A 23,747-nucleotide genomic window follows, 5' to 3' on the forward strand; every position below is an offset into this window, starting at 1 on the left:
TAGGTAGGTGGAGGGAGAATTTGCTCTGTCTCTCGGGCAGCTGCCAGTTCCCGCCTCTTTCCCAACCTGCCTCTCAGTGTGAGAGAAAGTGCAGTGAAATGATGAAGAATGGCAGGGCAGTGACGGAAACCAGGACCTTGAGGCCCCTCTCAGCACCCAGCCTTTATCCCCAGAGTGGAGAGAACTGGACTCACAGCACACTGGCAACTTTTCCCAGCTAAGCTTTGGAGGGGAGGTCTGAAGAACAGAAAGACTGGGAGGGAGGGAAATCAGGGGGAAAAGCACAGTCCTAAGTAATTAACTGGTTAGATAATAACCTCCACTCAAATCCTGAAAACAGAGTCTATAAATCATGGAGAGAGACAGAAAGTAAGAGAATAACCTCTCCTACCTTTGACCATTTCTAAAACCTTCACGTTTCTCACTTAGCACATAGCTGACTTCACATCTGTCCCTGCTCCTAGAACTAAGAAGTCCTCAGAGCTCGTCCCACACTCACTGTGGGCCAGCACACCCCCACCCCCCATATGGCCACTGCTGAGCTGAGAGCATCTGAAAGGCCCCATCAACTCCTGCTCTCCCTGGAGAGAATGTTCCTGTTTCCAGTTGGCTACATGGTCCTCAATTTGAGTTGACCCCAAAAGTTCTCTTCGAATCTGTCCCCTCTGCCTTCTATTTTGCTAAAGTCCTCCCCTTAAACACAGAGGGTTCACAGCCACCCCCCAATGGCAAATGTTGGTGACTATGCTATAAATACTCTCAGCAGAGGCTGCGGCATGGTGGGCCGGCCCCAATCGCATGAGAACTTAATCCAGGAGCCTTAAAAAAATGTGTAAAGATGTTCGTAAGATAACACTCCTGCACCCTCTAGTGCATAACTGCACCACTGAAGTGCGGATTAAGTAGCTAAAGCTTTGTAGCAGCAGCAATATGTGGCTTATAAAATAAAGTCTGAGTCAAGCCCTTACTGTCCTGTTCCACAGTTAAAACTCTGCTGACTCTGAGGGAATGAATCCTGTTTCTCTGAAGATAACAGAGCATGAAATTGCCACAGTGGAAAGTGTGCCACAATATTGCCACGTTCAAGACTAATTGATATCTGAACATGAAGAAAATTTCCTCTCACATTTTTGCCTTCAGACCTGGCAGGGAAATGGGAAGTCATTTCCAGGGAGTAATTAGTGCTGTTTGCTTCATCTCACATGAGCAACAGACACAACAGGTAAAAAGATTATTTTGGGGTTAGATTCCTGTAGGCCTTCCTCCTCCTCTGAGTCTCTGAAATTCTCCTCCCTCTTGAACACCACAGCTAAGGGGCCCCATACAAACGGGCAGTGCAAACTCTTAAGCATGGGAAAAATCTCTCTTCTCTACCACTGCTTCAAATAATGTGAGGGGAAAGGTGGTACTCTTCTCAAGGAAGGTTCTAAGACTCTTGGAGCCTCAATAGGAATTGTGAGGTTGAAAGGCTAGAGGGAAGGTGGATTCAAGAAGCAAATACTGTGGCAGGGTCTGACCCAGAGCATGAAGAACTATCCCCCTAGCACCACACCCCAGTGTACCCAAAGGTGCATCTGCTAAAAAGCTCATCTTTCTGGTTGCTCATAGGTAATGATGGGAGCTCGTAAGTGAGGACAGAAGTTCAGTCTAAAGCACTGTCTAGAGGCCACAATAGTTAAAACAAGACTGACATCACTAAACACTGGTGAGAATGTGGAGCAACCGGAACTCTCACACTGCAGGATACAAATATAAAATAGCGTAAACCCTCTGGAAAACTGGCACTTTCTTAGCAGGTTAAACACACATCTACTCTACTGGATGGTATTCCTACTCCTATTTATCCAAGAGACATGAACGTATAAGTCCACAAAGAGCCTTGTATTAAGAATGTTCATAGTGGCTTTTTGGCTATTCATAATAGCCACAAATTAGGAACAGCCCAGGTGAATATCAGTAGGTAAATAGACAAATAAAATGTGGTATGTTCATAGGATGGAACCCCACTCAACAGCAAAAAGGAACAAACTCATGAAATACACAACATGAATGAATCTCTAAACGCTGAACTGAATTTAAGAGCCAGATGCAAAAAATACTGTTTCTATTTATATACCAGGCTCAAGAATAGATAGAACTTACTTCTGGTCACAGAAATCAGATCAGTGGAGGAGGCATTTGTAGTAGGTGTGAGACAGGAGGTTTTTCTGCAGTGACAGAAATGTTCCATTATCTTGAGAGGGGGGTGAGTCACGCAGGTGTGTACATTTGCCAAAATTGATCAAGCTGGATATTTAATACATATGCATTTCAAATATGTAAATTGTACCTCAATTTTTAATTTTTATTTATGTATTTGTTTTTGAGACAAAGTCTCACTTTTTTCCCTCTGTAGAGTGTTATTGGCATCATAGATCACAGCAACCTCAAACTCTTGGGCTCAAGCAATACTTTTGCCTCAGCCTCCCAGTAGCTGGAACTATAGGAGCCTGCCACAAGGCCCGGCTATTTTTAGAGACAGGGTCTCCCTCTTGCTGAGGCTGGTCTTTAACTCCTGAGCTCAGGCAATCCACCCATCTGAGCCCCCCAGAGTGCTAGGATTACAGGCATGAGCCACCATGCCCGGCCTTCAATTTTAAAATATTTTTTTTTTTTGCAATTTTTGGCCAGGACTGGGTTTCAACCCACCACCTCCGGCATATGGGGCCAGTGCTCTACTCCTTGAGCCACAGGCGCTGCCCCAATTTTAAAATATGTTTAAAGTACTACCAAATAATTAAGATGTAAGCGACAAAAGGGATAAGAAGAAACCAAAAAGAATCAAGCCCTGCTTTAAAATATCAGAAAGTAGTAACAGATTCTTCAAAAAAGACTGCATCTATACAGCCGCACTGACCATGTCTTAACTATGGCAGGTGGCAGTCAGGAAGACAGCTCTCCCTGTCCACACTCAGGCCCCACCGCGGACATTCTAGATCAGGGGTTCTCAACCTGCGATGTATTTTCATTGTTACAAAGGGCTCTTGACCCACAGGTTGAGAACGGCTTTTCTAGATGGAATGGCTGGGGAAGAAGAAAGTGTTTTTCTAGCTTTAAAATGGTCTAGATTACCCACGGGTCCAGTGAGAAAGCTAACAAGTTGTCAGGAATTCAAGCCACCCAGTAAGAGTAGTCCTACTCCTCTACAGCAAGGGAGGCCACGGTCACCCTGCTGCTGACACAAGAGGCACAGTCAGTGTCACAGCCCAGCAAATCCCTCCCCAAGGCAAATTTTCTATACCTGGCCTCTCCAATGATATCACCTCAACTAGTGTAAAACTGTAAAAACCCAAAGTCACAGACAGGAGTCCTTCAAGACCAAGGTGCTAACACTCTGTCTGATGGATCCCACAGGCTCCACCAGGCCGTAGGCTGCCCACCACAAACAGATCCCTGATCACTTACCATGAGATGGGACAGAAGGAAGGGGAAGCCAACATCTGATGTCCATTCTTTTCTTTTTTTAATTTAAAAGTATAACTTGAAGGAAAATTATTCTTTGCAACTATCCTCCTCCAGCATAATTAATCTCCAAAAGAGTTTCTTAGATCAGAGAGACTTCTTTTTCCTCCATCTACATGTAATGTTTTCCATTTGAGATATAATTTTCAGACTATAAAATTCACCTTTTCAAAATATAAACTTCAGTTGTTTTTAGAATATTCACAAAGTTGTACAACTATCACCACTATCTAATTCCAGAACATTTTCATCATCTCATAAAGAAACTGAAGCCTATTTTAAATTACTATTCTACAACCTTAGGCTATGGCTACTTTATGTTCCCAGAAAGCAACCAAGTGCCTGAGGTATTCATTCTTGCATTGACCTAAAAGTTTAGCAATACTTCGAGGTAAAATGTCGGGCTATTGGCCAAAATGTACAAACTATTACCAGCAGCTACCAAGCTGAGAAACTGGAGGCTAAAACACCCCACAGAACAAGAGAAGCTCCAGAAAGAAATTTAGAAACATCATACAAAAGTATTCTCTTGCTTGGGACCCTTTCTGATAAAATGTAGGATCATTGAACAAGTGGCATTTCAAAAGAAAACCGTGGGAAGAGGATCAGGAGACCTAAACTCCAGTCTCCCGCTGCTGCTCACCTATTCAGTGTCACCTTGGTCACATCATTTAACTCCTTGGGGATTCAATTTCTTCATTTTTAAAATCTGGTGGCACCCAGGAAAATCAGTAAGATGCCCTCCAGGTCTCATCCTTGTGAATGTAACAAATGAACAAGGATAGCTTCTTAGCTAAAGGGCCAGGTGATGTCTGTAGGTGAAAATTACTCACTAAAGTCTACTAGAAATAATTCAATAAGTAAATGAACACATAAACCCAGGAGAGTCTGTAAACTTAACTTTCCCAAGGGCTTTGACAAAAGCATATTTCAAAGGGGGAGGACACCCAGGAGGTTCTTAAATGTCTGTTGGGCAGCAACTACCTGGCTCTGTAAAGGAACAGAGGCACGACTTAGAGGCAGGTGACCAGCCAGACACGGCAGCCACAGCTGTAACCCCAACACTCTGGGGAGGCCAAGGCAAGAGAACTGCTTGAGCTCAGGAGTTGGAGACCAAGAACAAGACACCCATCTGTACTAAAAATAGAAAAATTAGCCGGGCATTTTGGCAGGCACCTGTAGTCCCAACTACTTGGGAGGTTGAGGCAAGAGGATCGCTCAAGCCCAAGAGTTTTTGAGGTTGTTATGAACTCTGATGACACCACGCCACTCTACCCAGGGCGACAGAGTCAGATTCTATATAAACAAATAAATAGCAGATGACCGACGGTAGGGATAAGTGGACGCTCTTTAGGGTGACAACGTGGCTTTGTAGGATTGTTTTACAAAGAGTTGACTTTCAACAAATGGTGGAAAGGGCATTCAACCCTCAGAGTTTTGAGATATCACCCGGCTGCAGGAGGGGGCAGACAATAGGAGATATGCTTCAGAGTGGATAAGTGGAGCGTAATTCAAATTATCCCTACGAGACACAGGTTCAGATATGTTATGTACAATCTAGAAACATCACTCCAGAGTCACTATCAGCAATTCCCTGAAGATACGTGCCCAGAGAGTCTGAAACAGGCCTTGAGCACAGGATGAAAGCTAGAAGGGGATTTAGAAAGGACCCAGTCCACTTTCTTAATTTCGTAGATGGGAAGACTGAGACTGTATGAGTTTGGGTCACGCCTTATGCACAAGTAGTCAGTAGACAGTTGTTTTAAAAAAGCAGTTCAGGCCACTCAGCGAGGGAGCTGAGAAAAGTTCCAATCCTCTGAGTCAATGTTCTTTCTTTCCACCACCCTCCACTAAGCCACAAAGAACACGACCAATGACACAGGTATTTTCAGACGTGCCGCGCCCAGATGATAATTGTTTTATCTTTGGCATCAACTTCAAAGTCTTTCAGAGTAAAATACCACGATGGAATAGAGTCCTGTGGGTAATTCCTGAATCTGAAAAGCAACTACAGAGTAAACCGAGGCCGTAACACGGTGAAGACAAGTTTTAGAAACTGACTTCTTTAATCTGGAATTGTGAAAACTGGATGGTGACATAGGATAAAAATGTATCGAATGATACCAGCTGGAAAGAGGGCAAATTTGAACTTTCTCACCAAATCCTTTGGCTGTAGCACTAAAGCACAATTAATTCTGGATGCTGGGAGAAGGAATTTTAGAAGAGGACAAAATAAGCACATTGACTCAGCAGGTGACAGACCTGCCGCTGTATCTGAGCTGTACCAGGTGAAAACGTTGAGGACAACATTCAAGAAGAGATAAGGGCGAATGCCTGGGTAATGAATCCGTAATGGGTTATTAAGAGCAGTTTCAAAGATGTGGGCCATTCCTAACCTCTCGGTTTGACATCCTGGAAGGCTGTTCTCTCCAACTATGTGCTCTTACAAAATGTCGAGATGTCGCTCGGAGATACGCAGGCTGTGTTGAGCAAGCAAGGTAGTAAAAACTACAAACAAGGTAACAGTCTAGCTGCCTTTACCTGTGGGATGAGATGCAAATGCCAGGAGCGCCACGCTGAAAAAGACACAGCAAAGTAGTCAAGGGAGCTTCCCTGGCACCCCCACGACCATAAATCCCCACCCATTTTACTTGGAAACAATTAAATGTGCCTGAATGCAAACTGTGTACACTGACTGGTCTCAGTCGGCCTCAGTCCAGCTCCTCAGATAAAGTGAGAATCTCTCAAATTATTTCATGCATGGGACTATGAGAATCCATGTCCCACCGGAGGGTCTGCTGTACCACTTCTCTTGCCCCTTGTTGCCCTGTTATCATACTCACCAAATTTACCAAGAGTATTTTTATTTTTTTTTTGAAACAGAGTTTTATTATGTCGCCCTTGGTAGAGTGCTGTGGCATCACAGCTTGCAGCGACCTCCAACTCTTGGGCTTAAGCAATTCTCTTGCCTCAGCCTCCCAAGTTGTTGGGACTACAGGCGCCTGCCACAATGCCTGGCTATTTTTTGTGTTGTTGCAGTTTCATTGTTTTTTTTAGCTCACCTGGGCTGGGTTCGAACCCACCAGCCTCGGTGCATGTGGCGAGCGCCGTAACCACTGTGCCACAGGTGCTGAGCCTACCAAGATTATTTTTAAGCAATAAAAAGCAAACTCCAAATAGGTTGGAATCTTAAAGCTTGCTATTGAGTGTGAGTGAAGTACATTTTCTTGGGAAAATATGAAAGAAATATGATTTCCACACATTCCAGATTGTTTGAAGGAATATTTGTTAAGGTAGGATCAAGTGTGAGGCCTGATATGTATTTCCAATACATTTTTTCTGTCTAAGTCACGTCCTAAAGAGAATTCCCATCTGTCTCCCTTTGACACACAAACTCACATCTGCAAAATAAGGAGGTGGAGTGTGAACAGGTAACACTATAAGGCACAGGGTAGGAGGAAGGGTGAAGGAAAGAATGAAGAGGCAGGAGGATCACTTGAGCCCAGGAATCTGAGGTTGCTGTGAGCTACGATGCCACAGCACTCTACCTCTACCCTGGACAGCATAATAAGATTCTGTCTCAAAAAAACAAAAAAAACCCAATAACAACAACAACAACAACAAAACCCTGAGAGTGCAAACTGATTCTGCGCCCTGGCAGGCAGTCCTCCGGGCTAGCCACACACAAGGACGGCCCACAAAACTAAGCCAGCGCAGATCATTCAGCACTCAGTGCCAGTGGGAAATCGAATGGTGGCCTTTGTTTTGATGAAGAGGCCCACAGCCAAGCTTGGGGCCAATCTTGCTCTCAAAAAGGATCTTAATAAATACTAAGATATTTATGAGCTCTATCTGCAAATGAAGAATATAGCTTACACTGAACGTTTTCAGCAAGTAACTTCCTCCCGTCATCAGCACGGCCAAATGCTGAGGCATGCCGCTGACCTGGTCCTCTATACTAGGGGTGGCTGTGGTAGGCAAAGGGGAGCTCCCAGCAGCAAACCTCACTTGGCCTCTTAGGTGCCTGAAGTGCACAGTCTGGGACAACTCAAGTCCCAGAAAGCCCCTGCTGTTCTGTTTAGCAGGCCCATTCTCTGCTTGGCATGGAGCAAAGATACAAATAGAAGTCCACACACCATATTTACATATTATAAATCAAGCTTCACTGTACCTTAACAAATACACCTTCAAAACACGCTGAAGTCTAGATTTAAACTGAAAACTCTTAGATGTCTTGGGGCTTCATGTCAGATTGCAGCCTCTGGCTCCTGGCTGCCAACATACTCCCTTCTCTTTCCACCCCAGGCTCCAAACAGCAGCCCGAGGGCCTCACACACTGAGGCTGTAAGGCCACGCTCACTCTGCACCCCTTCCACTAAGAGCCTCCTTCAGGAAATTCCTTGGGCCTGGGAATGAGTTGGAAAGACAGACCCAGGGAGACCCTGTGCTCATGAGCTAGGACCACTAGGGGAGGCACAGTCTAGAAGTGAGGGGCTAGGCTCTGGGTCTTTCTGATGCCATGTCCCAGGGGAGGGCTATGGCCCTCTGAAGTTCAGGGATGGACAAAGGCCCCTCTTGCTAGGTCTAAGGGGAGGAAAACTATTTGGTTTCCTCAGTTCTGGTCATCTCACAAATTATTTCACTTGCCTTCCTAGCAAGCACGTTGGCTCAGAACCCTTTGATCAAAATAACATTGGAAAATAAAAATCCATTAGCTCTAGAAGGATATGTATGGTTTAAAAATATAAATTATATTTTACCTGAATATATAGTTTAAATACTGCTGGTCAATGTCACTAAGGAATGAGAGAAAGAGAGAAAAAGATAAAACATACAAAAATAATAGAAGCATTTTAAACACATAAAATAGTCATTATCCTCTATTAATAAATTCTATTTATTTAAGTTACCACCTTTGTAAAGTATCAATAAATAGGATGAAGAGTACTTTATATTCAAAACCAGTTCCTGGTTCATTATTTTAAAAACACATCCTACGGGTGGCGCCTGTGGCTCAGTCGGTAAGGCGCCAGCCCCATATACCGAGGGTGGCGGGTTCAAACCCGGCCCCGGCCAAACTGCAACCAAAAAATAGCCGGGTGTTGTGGCGGGCGCCTGTAGTCCCAGCTACTTGGGAAGGCTGAGGCAAGAGAATCGCTTCAGCCCAGGAGTTGGAGGTTGCTGTGAGCTGTGTGATGCCACGGCACTCTACAAAGGGCCGTAAAGTGAGACTCTGTCTCTACAAAACAAAAAAAACAAAAAAAAACACATCCTAGTTCAGCTCTATCACACACATTTTCGCCTGTGGCCAACTTTCACTGGTGGGTCAGCTATCTTAATAGCAAATAAAAATATAAGGCACTCAAATAAATGTGCCTTTCAGCTAAGGAGTAACGTTTCGACATGAGTACTGTATGTTCCAAATATTGCATGGGATATACTTAAACTAAAAACATGACTGCTGCTTATCTGAAAAACGTTAACTGGGCATCCTGTGTTTTATCTGGCAACTCTGCTGGCTTCCTCCTGTAAATACACTTTATTGGAAGAACAAAAGGTATTCTAGGGAGCGAATGCCCCCATGTTCTCAGAGTGTATGACCTTCGCTCAGGAGTCATTCCCTTCAGAACCATTCATTCCCTTTAGCCTCAGGCAGGTCCTCAAAGCCCAGAGGCCAGCTAGCCAGTCTAGGAACGATGAATTCTTACTTTCTCTCATTACATTCACCAAGGCTGTTCCATTGACTGCCTGCAACAAAGGCCTCTTTTTGTCTAAGAGCAGAGCTAGTATAATAACTGGGGAGACTTCTGAGTCCAAATTGAGTCATGTCAGGAAGGGGCTGGGGAAACAAGAAAAAAGCCTTGTTTCTCTGAGCTGGGGGAGGGCCCAAGGCAGCTGGCCATATACATCTCCTTAAAATGCCATCTGAGCAGTGTTCCTGAAGGAAGGCAACTGAAATTCCATGTCTCTGCACACATTGCCAAAGGCTGACAGGTTTTAGCTGTTGGTGGACGCAGCCCAGAGTGGCCTAAGCAGCAAGAGGAAAGAGGTCTTTGAAGGCCGAGTTTCCTGCCCTCGCCACAACCAGACCTGCCGTCTCTGGCTGAATGGAAGAATCTCACAGCACCATGAGTCTCACTCCTTTCTTCTAAAATTAAGAACCACAGGTGGTCCTCAGTCCCTGGACTGAGTCTGGTACTGGTTCCAGTTCATCGCCTGTTAGAAATGGGGCTTCCCAGCAGGAGGTGAGTGGCAGACAACAGAGCAAAGCTTCGTCTGTATTTACAGCCGCTCCCCATTGCTGGTATCACGGCCTGAGCTCCGCCTCCCACCACATCAGCAGCAGCGTTAGGTTCTCATAGAAGCACACACCCTATTGTAAACTGTGCACACTAGGGATCCAGGTTGCAAGCTCCTTCTAAGAATCTTATGCCTGATAGTCTGAGGGGGGCATGTAACCACTTTGAATCATCCTGTCTTCTGTGAAACTGGTCCTTCATGCCCCCGGGACCACTGCTTTAGCCAAAGAACAACTCACCGAACTTAAAGAGTTTACCTTAGTGCACTGGGTTTCTGGAACTTCTGTAGTATTTTATAAGCTCCTGAAAATGAAGCAACATGTGTCAGTGGTGCACAGCATTCTGCTTAAGGAGCTGCCTAGGATCCCAGAGAAGCACAAAATCTGCCTGAAGAAGAGCCACAAAGGTGCCACTGCCAGGCTCCTTTTTCCTATGAGGGTCCCACATGGTTGACGAGAGGAGACCAACGAGATCTGGAGGGTTTCGAGAATGCAAATTCTATCATTCTTTGTGACAATGTGGTTCAGTCTGTCTTGGGGCCCCACAGAGAGTGCTGGGCAAGGAAAGCACCGTGACCAACGATTGGGTGAACAGGGAAGAGTTACTTCTGTTGTGTGATGCACTCAAGAAAGAGAAGCATCACCAGACTGCTGAACACCTCTCAGCAGTGTTAACAAATTCAGGGCAATGCTTCCTGCCCTCCGACTACAAAATACAGAACATATAACATATAATTTGAAATAAAATCAGATAGCTCTATTTCATTAACTTTAACTTTTTTGGTATACTACTGAAAAGAAAACATTATTGACATTTACTTCTGAATATCTGTTTTTATTTTTATTTAAGAATTTTTTTTTTTTTTTAGAGACAGAGTCTCACTTTATCACCCTGGGTAGAGTGCCGTGGTGTCACAGCTCACACCAACCTCCAGCTCCTGGGCTTAGACAATTCTCTTGCCTCAGCCTTCTGAGTAGCTGGGACTATAGGGGCCTGCCAAATGCCCAGCCATCTTTTTGTTGCAGTTTGGCCAGGGCTGGGTTTGAACCCACCACCCTAGGTATATGGGGCCAGTACCCCACTCACTGAGCCACAGGTGCCGCCCTATTAATTATTTTTTGAGACAGAGTCTCACTCTGTTGCCCTAGGCTAGAGTGCCTTAAATGTCACAGTTCACAGCAACCTCAGACTCCAGGGCTCAAGTCATCCTCCTGCCTCAGCTTCCTGAGTAGCTAGAACGACAGGCCCCCACCATAACGCCTGGCTAGAGTCTTATTCTTGCTCAGGCTGGTCTTGAACTCTTGAGCTCAGGTGACCCACCTGCCACACGCGGCCCCTCCCACAGCTTTTAGAGAACACCAGCCAGCATTCCACAAGTGGACTTCAGCAAGCAACTCCCTCCCCCCAACGTGGAGTTTGTCATGAAAAAAAAGGAATCTATATTGGAAATGGAAACATTTAAGAAAAACTCTACAATAGAAAAACCAATCCAGAAAACACCCATTTGATTTTAACTTGACACCTTGGATTTAATTTTCCTATTGCTCAGGGTTGCTAACAAGTGGATCTACAATAAGGTCTAAAAATACTCCTCAATTATATACTTAAATAAGCATTCTTTTAAAACTTACCTACACAGAAGAAGTGAATTACAGCCCAAAAATATCCGTCTGGATCAAACTGTAACACAGGAATAAAAAAAGAAAAAATGCTTTAAATAGACAAACAGGATCCAGTGTGGCAATCAGAAATCCTAGCTCTCGATACACAGTGCAAAGCAAGGTCCAAAATAGGGCCCTTCCGGCCTTCAGTCAGTTCCTCCTTCCTTTCTCATTTCTCATCTACCTGCCTACAACGCCTTCCCAACAGGATTCTCTCCTCCATCACCCCATTCCCCACATTGCATTCAAATCCAGTTTCATGACACCCAAATCCCCCAACCCCAAAATGCAGATGATTTGCATTTCCCAAGCATGCATGCTTCCCCCTTGAACTCAACTGAGGGGACTTCCTCCAATTCTGTCTTCCCTTATTATTCTCGGTAGGGCTTAATAGATTGCAAATTCCAGGAGCTCAGTGAAGGTGGATCACAGAACACTCCTGGCCTCTACAATGCCACCTTCACCTCCCGATCTAAGAGATTTATGCAGTACGCAGAGCTCAGTTCTAGCTTCAAAGAGATCTGAGTTAAATTCTAAAAATCCCCACTTCTTTGCTAGCTAGTGACCTTGGGGCCCTCATTACTCTTTAGCTGTGAAATGCACATAATAACAGTCCCTACTGGCTTGGCGCCTGTAGCTCTGTGGTTAGGGCACCAGCCACATGCACGGAGGCTGGTGGGTTCAAACCTGGCCCGGACCTGCTAAACAATAATGACAACAAAAACAAAAAAATAGCTGGGCGTTGTGGGAGGTGTCTGTAGTCCTAGCTACTTGGGAGGCTGAGACAAGAGAATCACTTAAGCCCAAGAATTTGAGGTTGCTGTAAGCTATGACGCCACGGCACTCTGCCCAGGGCAACATAGTGAGACTCTGTCTCAAAAAAAAAAAAATCATTAGTCCCTACCCTTCAAGAACTGTGGTGCGATTTGAAATAAAACCAGGACCATAATGCACTGACACAGAGCTGGCACACAGTGGGTGCCCTGTAATTGTCAGCTGTCCCCCTTCCTGAGTCCCCAAGACCTCCGGGTGTGTCACAGCCCCCCCATAGCTGGCCCTGGCCTCTCTGCGTTATACTCATCTGTTTTCTCATCTGTTTGCCTCCCCTTTGCTCTGAACAGACTCCAACTTCTGCCTGGACAAAGACCAATCTTCTTTGTGTCCCCAGAGCCTGGCTCAGTGCCTGACACTTGGTGGGGACCTCATAATGCTGAGGGAGAAAAGAAGGGAGAGAAAAAGAAAGAAAGGAAACCCAGAAATGAGATGACTCCTGGGGTCGGGTGGGTCCTCCGTGCCTCATAAAGAAAACTCGACCTCAGCACAGGATAATTAAATGAAAATCACTGCACAGAAGAGGAGGCCCTTAGGATAAGAAGAAAAACGAACTTTGCCTCAATGACTGAGGCTGCGGCAACTTGGGTGTTGGCTTCCAGGTTCACCAGGCACATATGGAGGACAGACTGCACACCACAGCCCCCAGAGCTGTGTGGGCTCTGCTGCCCGCAGCCTTGGGGAGAGGGGTTGGTGGGGCCAAGAGCTACCCAGCCTGAGAGCTTCTCAATGCTTTTGCATAGACTGGGTTATCCTGATTTCCAAAGGAACAATGAAGAAATTCTGGTCACACATGCAGGCTTCAGAGAGTACAAAGATACTTTGAAGGCACAGTGAGTTACCTGACTTACCTGGGAGTCATTGAAGGGAAGGCACCCTGCCGCGGCCAGCAGGAAGAGGGCGCTGTGGAGAGATCAAACACCGCAGCTTCACCTCCAACATCAAAGGGTTTCCCAGACAGTGGAGGCTGAAAGGCAGCTGCTGGAGTTTGCATGAGGGGAAGATCCTGGAAGACCAGCCCACTTCCCTGTTCATCCTCAGAGAGCCTGACAGCCTGCACCTGCACTGTTTCTATTACGCGCTCTTTTGACCACCTGGCATTTCCTTCCCTGGGCCTCAGCTAGCCATGTCCCAGAGTCAGCCATGTGCAGGACATCTGCAAAACCACAGCTGGCTCACTGGAGGAAAAACTGTGCCTGTGAAACATCTAATAAAAGGAATTTTTTTTTTCAACTACAGATCCCAAAAAATAGACAAGTGGAAAATTGGGCAATCAAACCACAATTATACTAAGTTACAAAAATGAAAACACCACGGAAAGCACATTAAATCCTTTGTACACCACCATGACCAAATGGCCAGACTCATGATTTCCTATAACGGGAGAGATCTGCACCATGTGCGTCCTGGCAGCGCGCACCCAGGAGGACTCCACATCACTCAGGTGGTGTCTGCCAAACATGCGGAACCTAAATCGAATCCTGAGAAAACACCGAAACAAACCCAAATTTAGGAACAGTCCATAACACAACTGGTCTATACTCTCCAAAACTGTGAAGGCAATGACAAGCTGAGGAACTGTCCAGAGTAAAGGATGTGGAAGAGACAGGACATCTTTGCGGAGGGTGGAGGTTGCTATAAAACATAATATTGGGATAACCGGCAAAATCTGAACAGGAACTCAATATTAGATGCAAATTTTCTAAATTTATAATTGTACTTGGGGATTAATGTTCAAATATAAGGGATTGTTATTTTTAGGAGAGATCTTTTGAAGGACTTACGGGTGGAGTCATGATCTCTGTAACTTATTCTCAAATGGTTCAGAAAAAATAAGAGTAAGAATAATAATATATTCAAGAGGGATTTTACCTAACAATTGCAATCAGTGTAACCTGGCTTAACCTGGCTTATTGTACCCTCAATGAATCCCCAACAATAAAAAAAAAAGAATAATAATATATTACAATATATTTTATGAGATGTTTATGTATGTTTATGTGGGTGTACATATAAATATATATATGTATATATATATATATATATAGAGAGAGAGAGAGAGAGAAGGGCCAATCATGGTGGTTCACACCTGTAATCCTAGCACTTTTGGAGGCTAAGGTAGGAGGATCCCTAGAGGCCAGGAGTTGGAAACCAGCCCAGACAATAACGAAACTCTGTCTCTACGAACAATTTAAAAAATCAATCAGATGTGACAGTGAATGCCTACAGTTCTAGCTACTGGGGAGGCTGAGGCTGGAGAATCACTTGAGCGCTGGAATTGGGGGTTGCAGTGAGCTAGGATCCTGGCACCACACTCCAGCCTGGGTGACAGAGTGAGACCCTGTCACAAAAAAGAGGAGAGGAGAGGGGAGGAGACGGGAGGGGAGGGGAGAGAAGAGAACAGGACAGCAAATGTAAAAAATATTATCAATGGGTGACTCTTGCAACTTTTCTATAGATGTAAACTTTTGTCTCTTTTATTAAGAGAAATCTTTCATACTTATAGAAATATTAACTATGGTACCTGGGGTGTGCCTCAAAGTAATACTGACTTTGGTAGTAGGTCAGAAGTCGAAACTGTGGAAGGTAGAAGATGGGTATGCAGGGCTTCATTATATTATTCTATTTATTTTTAAACAGTCTCATTTTGTCACCCCAGCTAGAATGCAGAGGCAATCATTCTAGCTCACTGCAACTTCGAACTCCTGGGCTTAAGTGATCCTCCTGCCTCAGGCTACCATGTAGCCAGAACTTCAGGTGTCCGCCACCATGCCCAGCTAATTTTTCTACATTTTTTTTTTTTTGGAGACACTGAGTCTTGTTCTTGTGAACGCCTGAGCTCAAGCCTCACCTTGGCCTCGCAGAGTGTTAGAATTACAGCATGAGCCACCACACCTGGCCTATTCTGTTTAGTTTTAAATATGTTTAGCAATTTCCACATTAAAACATTTTTAAATTCTCACACAAAAAAATAACATCGTCCAGGGCAGCGCCTGTGGTTCAAAGGGGTAGGGCACCAGCCCCATAAGCCAGAGGTGGTGGGTTCAAACCCAGCCCCGGCCAAAAAAACTGCAAAATAAATAAATAAATAACATCGCCTGTCACAGATATTTCCAGGAAGCTTTCCTCTTTCATTAGAAAGTCGTGTTGGAGCTGGTTCAGTAATCCCGTATCTCTTTTGGGCTTCATATACCAAAAAAATCTTGCCTCTAGCTTTCCCCAGTCACTCCCTCATCCTAAAAGAAGGCACCAGAAAGCACAAGACCCAAACTATCACCTAGTTACTCCCCTCTTTCCAAAATTTACAGATGCAACAACATATATCGCTGGGCCCCCTCTCTGCTGAATTTTTTTTTTTTTTTGAGACACAATCTCACTATGTTACCCTGGGTATCATAGCTCACAGCAACCTCAAACTCTTGGACTTAAGCAATTCTCTTGCCTCAGCCTCCCAGGTAGCTGGGACTACAGGCACCAACCACAATACCTGGCTATTTTTTTGTTGTAGTTGTCATTCTTGTTTTAGCTGGCCTAGGCCGGGTTCAAACCCGCCAGCCTCCGTGTATGTGGCCGGCGGCCTACCCACTGAGCTACAGATGCCACCCTCAGCTGAACTTCTTGTAAGGCAGCAAACAACAAAGAACAGAATATGGCATTTTCACTTTTAGGAGAAACTGTCATATGCCATCTCATATCAATACATACTTTCTATATGAACTATCTGTTTCATGTATGTCAACATACATATTACACATAGGTGACATATACCAGCCTACTATTTATAATCTTAGTTCCCTAAAACAGGGGTGCCATTCAACTCTGACAGTCCTCACTCCTGTAACCACATGTGTCTACTGTACCTGACAGACCAGCAGGGACAGCAAGGCCAGAGGCAGGAGGCCTGGCACACAGACCCTTGCAGCTGCAGCCCCACAGCCTTGGGAAGGCCAGGACGCCATGGGACAGCTGAGGCTCAGGATGCTTCTCTGCCCAGCCCACCACACTGCTATGGCCTTGCCTCCTTTCAAGGCACAAGCACAAACAACCTAGAGAAGGATCCAGGGCGATGAGTGAGGGAAGTGCAGGGAGAGGTCAGCAGGGCTTCCTGGGACCACACGGCGACAGGCAAGCTATAGGAGGGAGGAGAGGGTGTCCTAATGGGTTTGTGTCTATCTGCCTATAGGGACAGGCTTAGTAGAACACGGTAGCTTCTCCATCCACAGGGAATGAGCATTAGGGATACTCTCAAACAGGCCACCCCAAGAGCTGGGGGAGACAGAGGACACCCAGGAGTGAGAGAGCCGCCTGTTCCCCACCACACCTGGCCTTGAACAATGCCTGATTATAGCAGGCATTCGTGGGTTTTAATGCCTCTCTTAAACACCTGCTAATTTCTCTTTAAAAAAGAGGATGAGTCCTGAGATTTGGTTTGGTTTCCCTTTCAAGGTGCAGTCTATAATAAAGGCAAAAAGGAAGAGGGGAGAAATTGGATGAAAGCCCAGAAGTGTCTGAAACAAAACTCCTCAATCCATCTATCAAAGCATGTCTGCTGGTTTTCAATCTACAGGACTGAGCTTCTCAGCTACCGCAGGAAGCAGAGAACAAGGCTCCAAGTTGGAATCAGAATGTCGGGGGCAGAGGTACCTGCACAGGGGGACAGGCTGGCTCACGGTCCTGCTGAGGAAACTGAGGCACAGAGGATGAAGAAACTTGCCCATGACCCAAGACTCACAGGCTAGTGCTTTTTCCACTGTGGAAAACCTTAAAGACCCAATAAACTAAAATTTTAACTCATTTCCATGGTTTTCATTTTTGTTCTTCATTAGTATTGCACAATTATTAGTGATGTTTTGGGCACTGACAACTGAAATCTAGCGTGGGTTGGTTTGGTTGTTCCCTTACAAATAAAATCTTTCAGAAAAAAAGAAAGAGAAAAGAAATTTTAGAATAAGACACAAATTAGGGATGTAGGCATGTTTATAATAAATTCCCCAGTCAACTCGTAGAGTATAAATCTTCAACAGTTTATCATCCAAGTTAAAATTAGGTTAAATCTCATATTTCAGAGGGCTTTTTTTTTTTAAACTTACCTACAGATCTTTACAGGAGATGTCTTCTGTATGAAAATAAAGAGAACTATAATTAGATTTTAAGAACTTATTTTTTTCCTAAGAAAACATTTCCATCAAGAGGAAAATAAATCATGAATAAGTTTATTAGGGGGCTTAACAGCTTGCTGCGCTTTGGTTATTAAATGAAGCCTTTTTCTGCTTGGACCAAAAGAAGGATGACTCAAGAGTTCCAGAGTTGAGTCACTTCGGCAACGCACTTTCACCATGAAAATGATGTTTACCCTTAAAAAACAAAATGATGTCCCAGCCAAGTCTTCAAGAACCTTACACACCAAGAAAAGGAGAGAAAGAGAAAAATCAATGTAACCGGTATTTAAAAAGCAATTAGGCGCCTGCTCAACTTCCATTCCCGTTCTGTCTCTTTAAATATTCCTTTCATTAATCCAGCTGTGACTCTAAGCAATCCTATAAATTATCTGGTGTGACATGAAAATTAGGAAATAGGAAAAAGTAATGTACACAGCTATGATTTAATTAAAAAAAAAAAAAAAGAAATAGGAAAAAAGAGAAGGGACATTTTATTCCACCCTAGGCAGACGGGAAAGAAAATAGCAGATTGGGGGAATATAAAATTGGCATTTATAGCTCCTTGAAATGACAAAATTTTAGTTTGAACTTTTTAATTAGTTTAAGAAAATCAGTCCTTCGCACACATTAATTCTGAACATTTCAGAAAGATTTTTATTATTTTATTTTTTTTAGCACCGGTTTCGAACCCACTAGCCCCGGTGCATGTGGCCAGCGCCCTAACCACTGAGCTACGGGTACCCAGCCACAGAAAGATTATTTTGCTAGTTGAGAATAAACTACAGTTTTTGACAGCAGTTCAGGTAAAGTGTAAAGTATAAACACATTGTTGAGAAGTGAAGGTCTGACAAGAGAAACATAAGTGGCTGCTACGACGGCTATCTTAAATTTTCATATGTTGTTTAATGACCAACCTTTTGCGGTTTTATAAACAGATTCTATTTGTGTGCAAAGCTGAGACTTGCATCTTTAAAATCTTTAATCTCTGGTCTTTGTCCAACCCCCGCCTCAAGAGGCCGCCCTGACTGCACTGCCACCTGGTGAAAGGTTAGCCTTTAAGCACAGAAAGGCCAAGGGCAAAGATAATGTGGCTCATGATACCTGCATAACTGCCCCCATTATGGGAAAATGTGTTACTAAAGGATTCTGTGCTGAATACTGCCGGCCTCTCAACCGTCTGGTGGTAGAGCAGAAACAGAGGAAAGAAACTAAAAGGGTGTTCCAAGTCTCCATGAATACCACGTTCACCCAGTGACCGTTCCAGGACTTAATTTTACAAGGCAACAAATCAATCCAGTGCCTAAAAGAGTTCACTCTTTCCACAGAGGATTCTTTTTTCATTTTATTAAATTCCTTCTGACTAAAAGAACTCAGAACCTGAGATATAGGGAGTAAAAAGTGAGCAATATGTTCATTACTTAGCTCCATTCCCCCCTGGGGCTCTGGGAACTACCCAGATAATGTCAAGATGTTTCACCTTTTCAGGTACCTCAGTCCAAAAGCAACCCATTAAAAAGTCCTAATGACATCTCAGGGTTCTGAATGGGTCAGTGTAACTCCTCAGAGGTCATAGTACCAAAACTAACAATCAAAAGCTAACTCTGGGTCAGGTGACTTACTCTGGGGGCTACTTACTCTGTGCCAGGAATTGTTTTTAGGGCTCTCGGTGTCAAAAGTTGTAGTTTGTTCTCAACCAGCAAAGTGATATTTCTGAAATGCTCAGAATTAATTTATGTTAATATGTGCAAATTAGTCCTCAGTACAAAGGACTAATTTCCTTAAACTGACTAATTAAAAGGAGTCCATTTAATTATGGGTTAATGAAGTCAAGAGTTAAAAGTTACAGATGAGGGCAGTGAGCCCACCTCCAGTCCTGCAGTGACCCCCCGCTGGTCCCCTTACGACACTGGCCTTCATTTGCTGCTTCCTCTGGCTGCCTGGAATGCCCTTTCTCCTTGTCCAGCTGGAATCTCCCTACCCATCCTGTGTGACTCAGCCCAAATCCTGCCCCTGGGGAAGCTTTCCCTGCCCCTTCCAAGCAGCCTTACTGGTGGTCACCCCCAGCCCACTCATCACCCTGTTCCAGACCATACAACATTCTATGGAGGTCCCAACCCAAGTTCATAGGTCAGCTCCTTCATTCACCTGTGAGTTTTGTAAAGGTAAGAAATGTGTCTTCTACATCTCTGGAGCTTTAGGCCTAGCAAGACGTTTGACATTAATTATCTACTTAATAAATGTTGAACGAATAAATAAATGAAGAGCAGTATTCCAATATTAAACTGTAATAAGTAAGTCTACAATGTAGTAAGATTAATTGCATGAGCCAGGAATTCTGGGAAGATGGCTAACTGGTAGCAACCCTCAGCAGAGGCTCCTGACCACAGGGAGAAAAAGTGGATGGAATTGGACTGTATGAAGTCAAAGGTGGGGAGCTGAGCCAAGAAAGAAGTTCAGCAAGCTGTAATTTCAAGGAAGAGCATTCAAGAAAACAAATTACAGGTACAAAGCCTATCGACTAGAGGACAGGAGACCCCTCCCCCAAGCAGGAGGCCTGCCACAGGCTATCTGCGAGTGAGCAAGGTACAAAAGACCTCTCGTTTTACTTCACTGGAGAGAGCCACTAAACACCAGGTCTCTTTCTTAAGGGAGGTCCCACTTATGAACTTAGGACACCCTGCTAGGCATAAAATTGAACAGATATTTTCCCCCACAAGCCCAAACTCCCATTCCACCCTTCCCCCACTCGCATGGTGGTCTGAAGTTCTGCCCCCTGCAGAGCACAGAATGTTTGGTCTTTTCCTGAGAGATCTGGGCATAGTGTGGAGTCAACCATAGAATGGAATCTGTGAATAACGGGGAAGAAAGAGGGTGCGGGAAGAAAGGGATGCTTGGGAGGAGCAGTCCCCTGGTTATGACTATATCCAGCCAGAGGTGGTGTTGACCCTCAGTTCAAGTTGTGTCTGGTGGGACGGGGTGCAGAATCCCCGGCTCTGATGGCACCCACAGCGGGAAAGTGGTTGCCCCGTGTGGACTGAGTCAGCAGGCAGGACTGGTCCCCAGCCCCTGCTGGGCCTGTGAGCAGAGACTTACTAGTTGTCGACTGAGACCTGAGGGCAAGGGCGTGGTCCCCTGACTCCAATAGAAACCTCGAGCAGAGGCTTGCTGGGTATGAACCAAGAACTAAAGGCAAGGGCCTGGTCACCTGACTCCAACGAGGCGGTGAGCAAAGGCTTACCAGGTGAGGACTGAGATCTGTGGGCAGGTGTGGTGCCCTGACTCCAACAGAGCCTGCGAAAAGAGGCTTGCCAGGCAGTGGACTGAGACTGGTAGGTGGGGGTGTGGTCCCCTGACTCCAACTCATCTGGCAAGCAGAGGCCAGCTGGGTCTGGACTGAGACCAGTGGGCAGGGGCGTGGCCCCTGGTGAGCAGAGAAGCGGACAACAGTGTGGACTGAGTCTGGCGGGTGGGGGTATGGATCCCTGGCTCCAATTGTGCTGTTAGAGACCCTTGAATCCCTCTCTGTTGAGCAGAGTTTACACTGTCTGAGACAATTTAACTGGAACTTGTGTCTGGGGCTGTCCACTTGGGAACATTCTAAGGTTGACCTTCAAAGTTCTGTGTGGAAAAGAACTGAAGGTTGGGGGCTGGGCACCACAGCTGTTTGTATCTCTTCACAGATAATATTTAAACCTAATACCGTGGCTTCTTAGTTTAGGGTAGAGGTTGGCTAATATCAAAATAGAGCTAGCTTGCGCTATCTCACCAAGTAGGTCCTCAGAGTCTCTGGCCAACACTCTGAAAGGGGCCTTTGTAAGGTTGTAGGAGATAAGACACAATTACAAAGCCTAGCGCTTTGGTAAGGAGCTATCTCTACTACCTGGGTACTCCAATTCAATCTCACCCTACCAGTTCTAATAACCAATCTGTGGAATACAAACATGATGTGGACAATAACCAAACGGTGGAATATAAACATGATGTGGACCCAACAGAAGAACTGTGGCAACATGAATAAACACAGTAGATCAACACCCCAAGAAATGACAAAGGAGATACAACAGAAGAGGCCATACACAGACAAATGGCAGCAATGTCAGAAATCGAATTCAGAATATGGATGGCAAATAAGATAAATAGAATGGAAGAAAAGATAGAAATTGAATTCCAAAAATTGTCTCAAGAAATTAGTGAATTCAAAGACAAAGTTACCAAAAATATGGACATAATGAGAAAAGAGATAGCAGAACTCAAGGAAACGAAAAAGTTAGTTGAGGAGCTCTGAAATACAGTAGAATCCCTCAGTAATGGAGTTGACCAGGCAGAAGAAAGGATTTCTGAGACTGAAGACAAAGGTTGACTAATCAATAAGAAAAGAACAAATAACCCCAATTCTTAGTGGGCAAGAGACCTGAACAAAAATTTCTCTGATGAAGACAGGTGCATGGCCTACAAACATGTGAAAAAAAGCTTTTGAACATTCCCAAGTGCTCAAAGAGGCAGACAAATGGAGAGCAAAAACTGATCATTCCCTGAGAGAGTTGTGGGATCAATCCAAAAGGTTAAACATTTACCTTATAGGAATTCCCAAAGGAGAAGAGAATGGTCCTAAAGGTACAGATGCTCTACTCCAAGAGATTTTGGAGGAGAATTTCCCAAGCATTGCAAGAGATACAGAAGTTCAGATAATAGACAGTTTCAGAATCCCAGCAAGACTCAATCCAAATAAAGCATCTCCTAGACACATTGTGATTAACTTTGCCAAAGTTAAGATAAAGGAGAAAATTCTGAAAGCAGCCAGACGTAAGAAAAGCATCACCTGTAAAGGGAGAAATATCAGAATGACTGCAGATCTCTTAGCCAAAACATTTCAAGCCAAAAGAGGATGGTCATCAACCTTCAATCTCCTAAAACGAAACAACTTCCAGCCCAGGATCCTACATCCAGCTAAACTGAGTTTTATTTGTGATGGAGAAATCAAATACTTTAATGACATACAAATGTTGAAGAAATTTGCCAGAACTAAACCAGCTCTCCAGGATACCCTCAGACCCATTCTCCACAATGACCAGCACAATGCTCTACCTACAAAGTTGTAGAGAGCAAGCTGTGAGACAGCAGAGCCCTCACAGCCTGGGGAACATTCAGAGAATAAACCCCCAACTCCTCTCCTCCATTCCCAAAACAGCCATTTTCCTTTCTTCATGCTCCCCCTGCCAGAAGTCTCGTAGCCCTTTCTTTCTATAGTTAACTATGCAGAGATCCAGATATCTCCCTTCTTTCTCCTTCTCATGCGCTAACAAAGTTGAGTAGTAACCACTAGGTCACATAGTTTTTCCTTTGTTCTGTTAACTATGCAGAGATCCTTGAGATCTCTCCCTTCTTTCTCCTTGTCACATGTTAATGAAGTTGAGCAGAAACCATTAACAAGATGGTTTGTCTTTGTTAAAGTCATTTACATTTTCATATTGTACTATAAGACCAAAACTATGTCTTTTATTTATGCTACTTCCCCATTTTGTCTATGTTACTTCCCCCTGGACAACCCTGTAAAGATACTATATAATAAAGCTGATTTTGTGCTTTGGGGCTGGCTGTAGCCATCAGTTCAGTCAGTCCTCCTGGTCCCATACTTTGTTTCTGTCTCTTCACTTATGCTGTATTTTCCTCATTCCCCACCAATTCCACTCTGATTCACTCCCCTTCCTGTGCTGGTTCACAACACAAAGTAAACTCACCCAGAAATTTTTGAACAAAACCCAACTTCCACAGTGGTGAAAGGATTAAAAATGTCCACTGGACATCTGAAAATCATGACACCCCAAACACAACCAGACTTATCAATTCTCTCAATTAATGTGAATGGTTTAAATTGCCCTCTAAAGAGGCACAGGCTGGCTGACTGGATATATAAACTCAGACCAGATTATCTGCTGTATACAAGAATCTCATCTTACATGAAAGGACAAAAATAGATTCAGGGTGAAGGGATGGACTTCTATAATACAGGCAAATAGAAACCAGAAAAAAGCAGGGGTTGCAATTTCAGTTGCAGATACAATGGTTTTAAACCAACAAAGATAAAGAAAGATAAGGATGGTCACTACATATTTGTCAAGGGAAACACCCAACATGAAGAGATTTCTATAATTAACATTTATGCACCCTGCCAGAATGCTCAATTTAAAAAGCAAACCCTAATGGATATGAACAACTTGATATCTTCCTGCACTATAATAGTTGGTGATTTTAACACCCCTTTGATAGTTTTGGATAAATCTTCCAAAAAGAAACTA

The 23,747-nt window shown here is 44.3% G+C and overlaps 1 protein-coding gene across 1 annotated transcript in view; it reads right to left on the bottom strand.

The window, feature by feature from the left end:
- The window catches only part of TMEM241 (transmembrane protein 241), a 137,963-nt gene that overhangs the window by 62,530 nt on the left and 51,686 nt on the right, over positions 1-23,747 (bottom strand). Inside the window, exons 6-11 of the mRNA XM_053571686.1 lie at positions 17,383-17,408; positions 13,144-13,195; positions 11,432-11,480; positions 10,058-10,103; positions 8,262-8,297; positions 6,043-6,077 (exon numbers count right to left, since the gene is read on the bottom strand). Of these exons, the coding sequence (XP_053427661.1) occupies positions 6,043-6,077; positions 8,262-8,297; positions 10,058-10,103; positions 11,432-11,480; positions 13,144-13,195; positions 17,383-17,408 (244 nt within the window). The remainder of the gene's footprint in view (positions 1-6,042; positions 6,078-8,261; positions 8,298-10,057; positions 10,104-11,431; positions 11,481-13,143; positions 13,196-17,382; positions 17,409-23,747) is intronic.

This window comes from Nycticebus coucang, chromosome 19 (genome assembly GCF_027406575.1).
Source record: "Nycticebus coucang isolate mNycCou1 chromosome 19, mNycCou1.pri, whole genome shotgun sequence".
In the NCBI taxonomy this organism is placed as follows: Eukaryota; Metazoa; Chordata; class Mammalia; order Primates; family Lorisidae; genus Nycticebus; species Nycticebus coucang.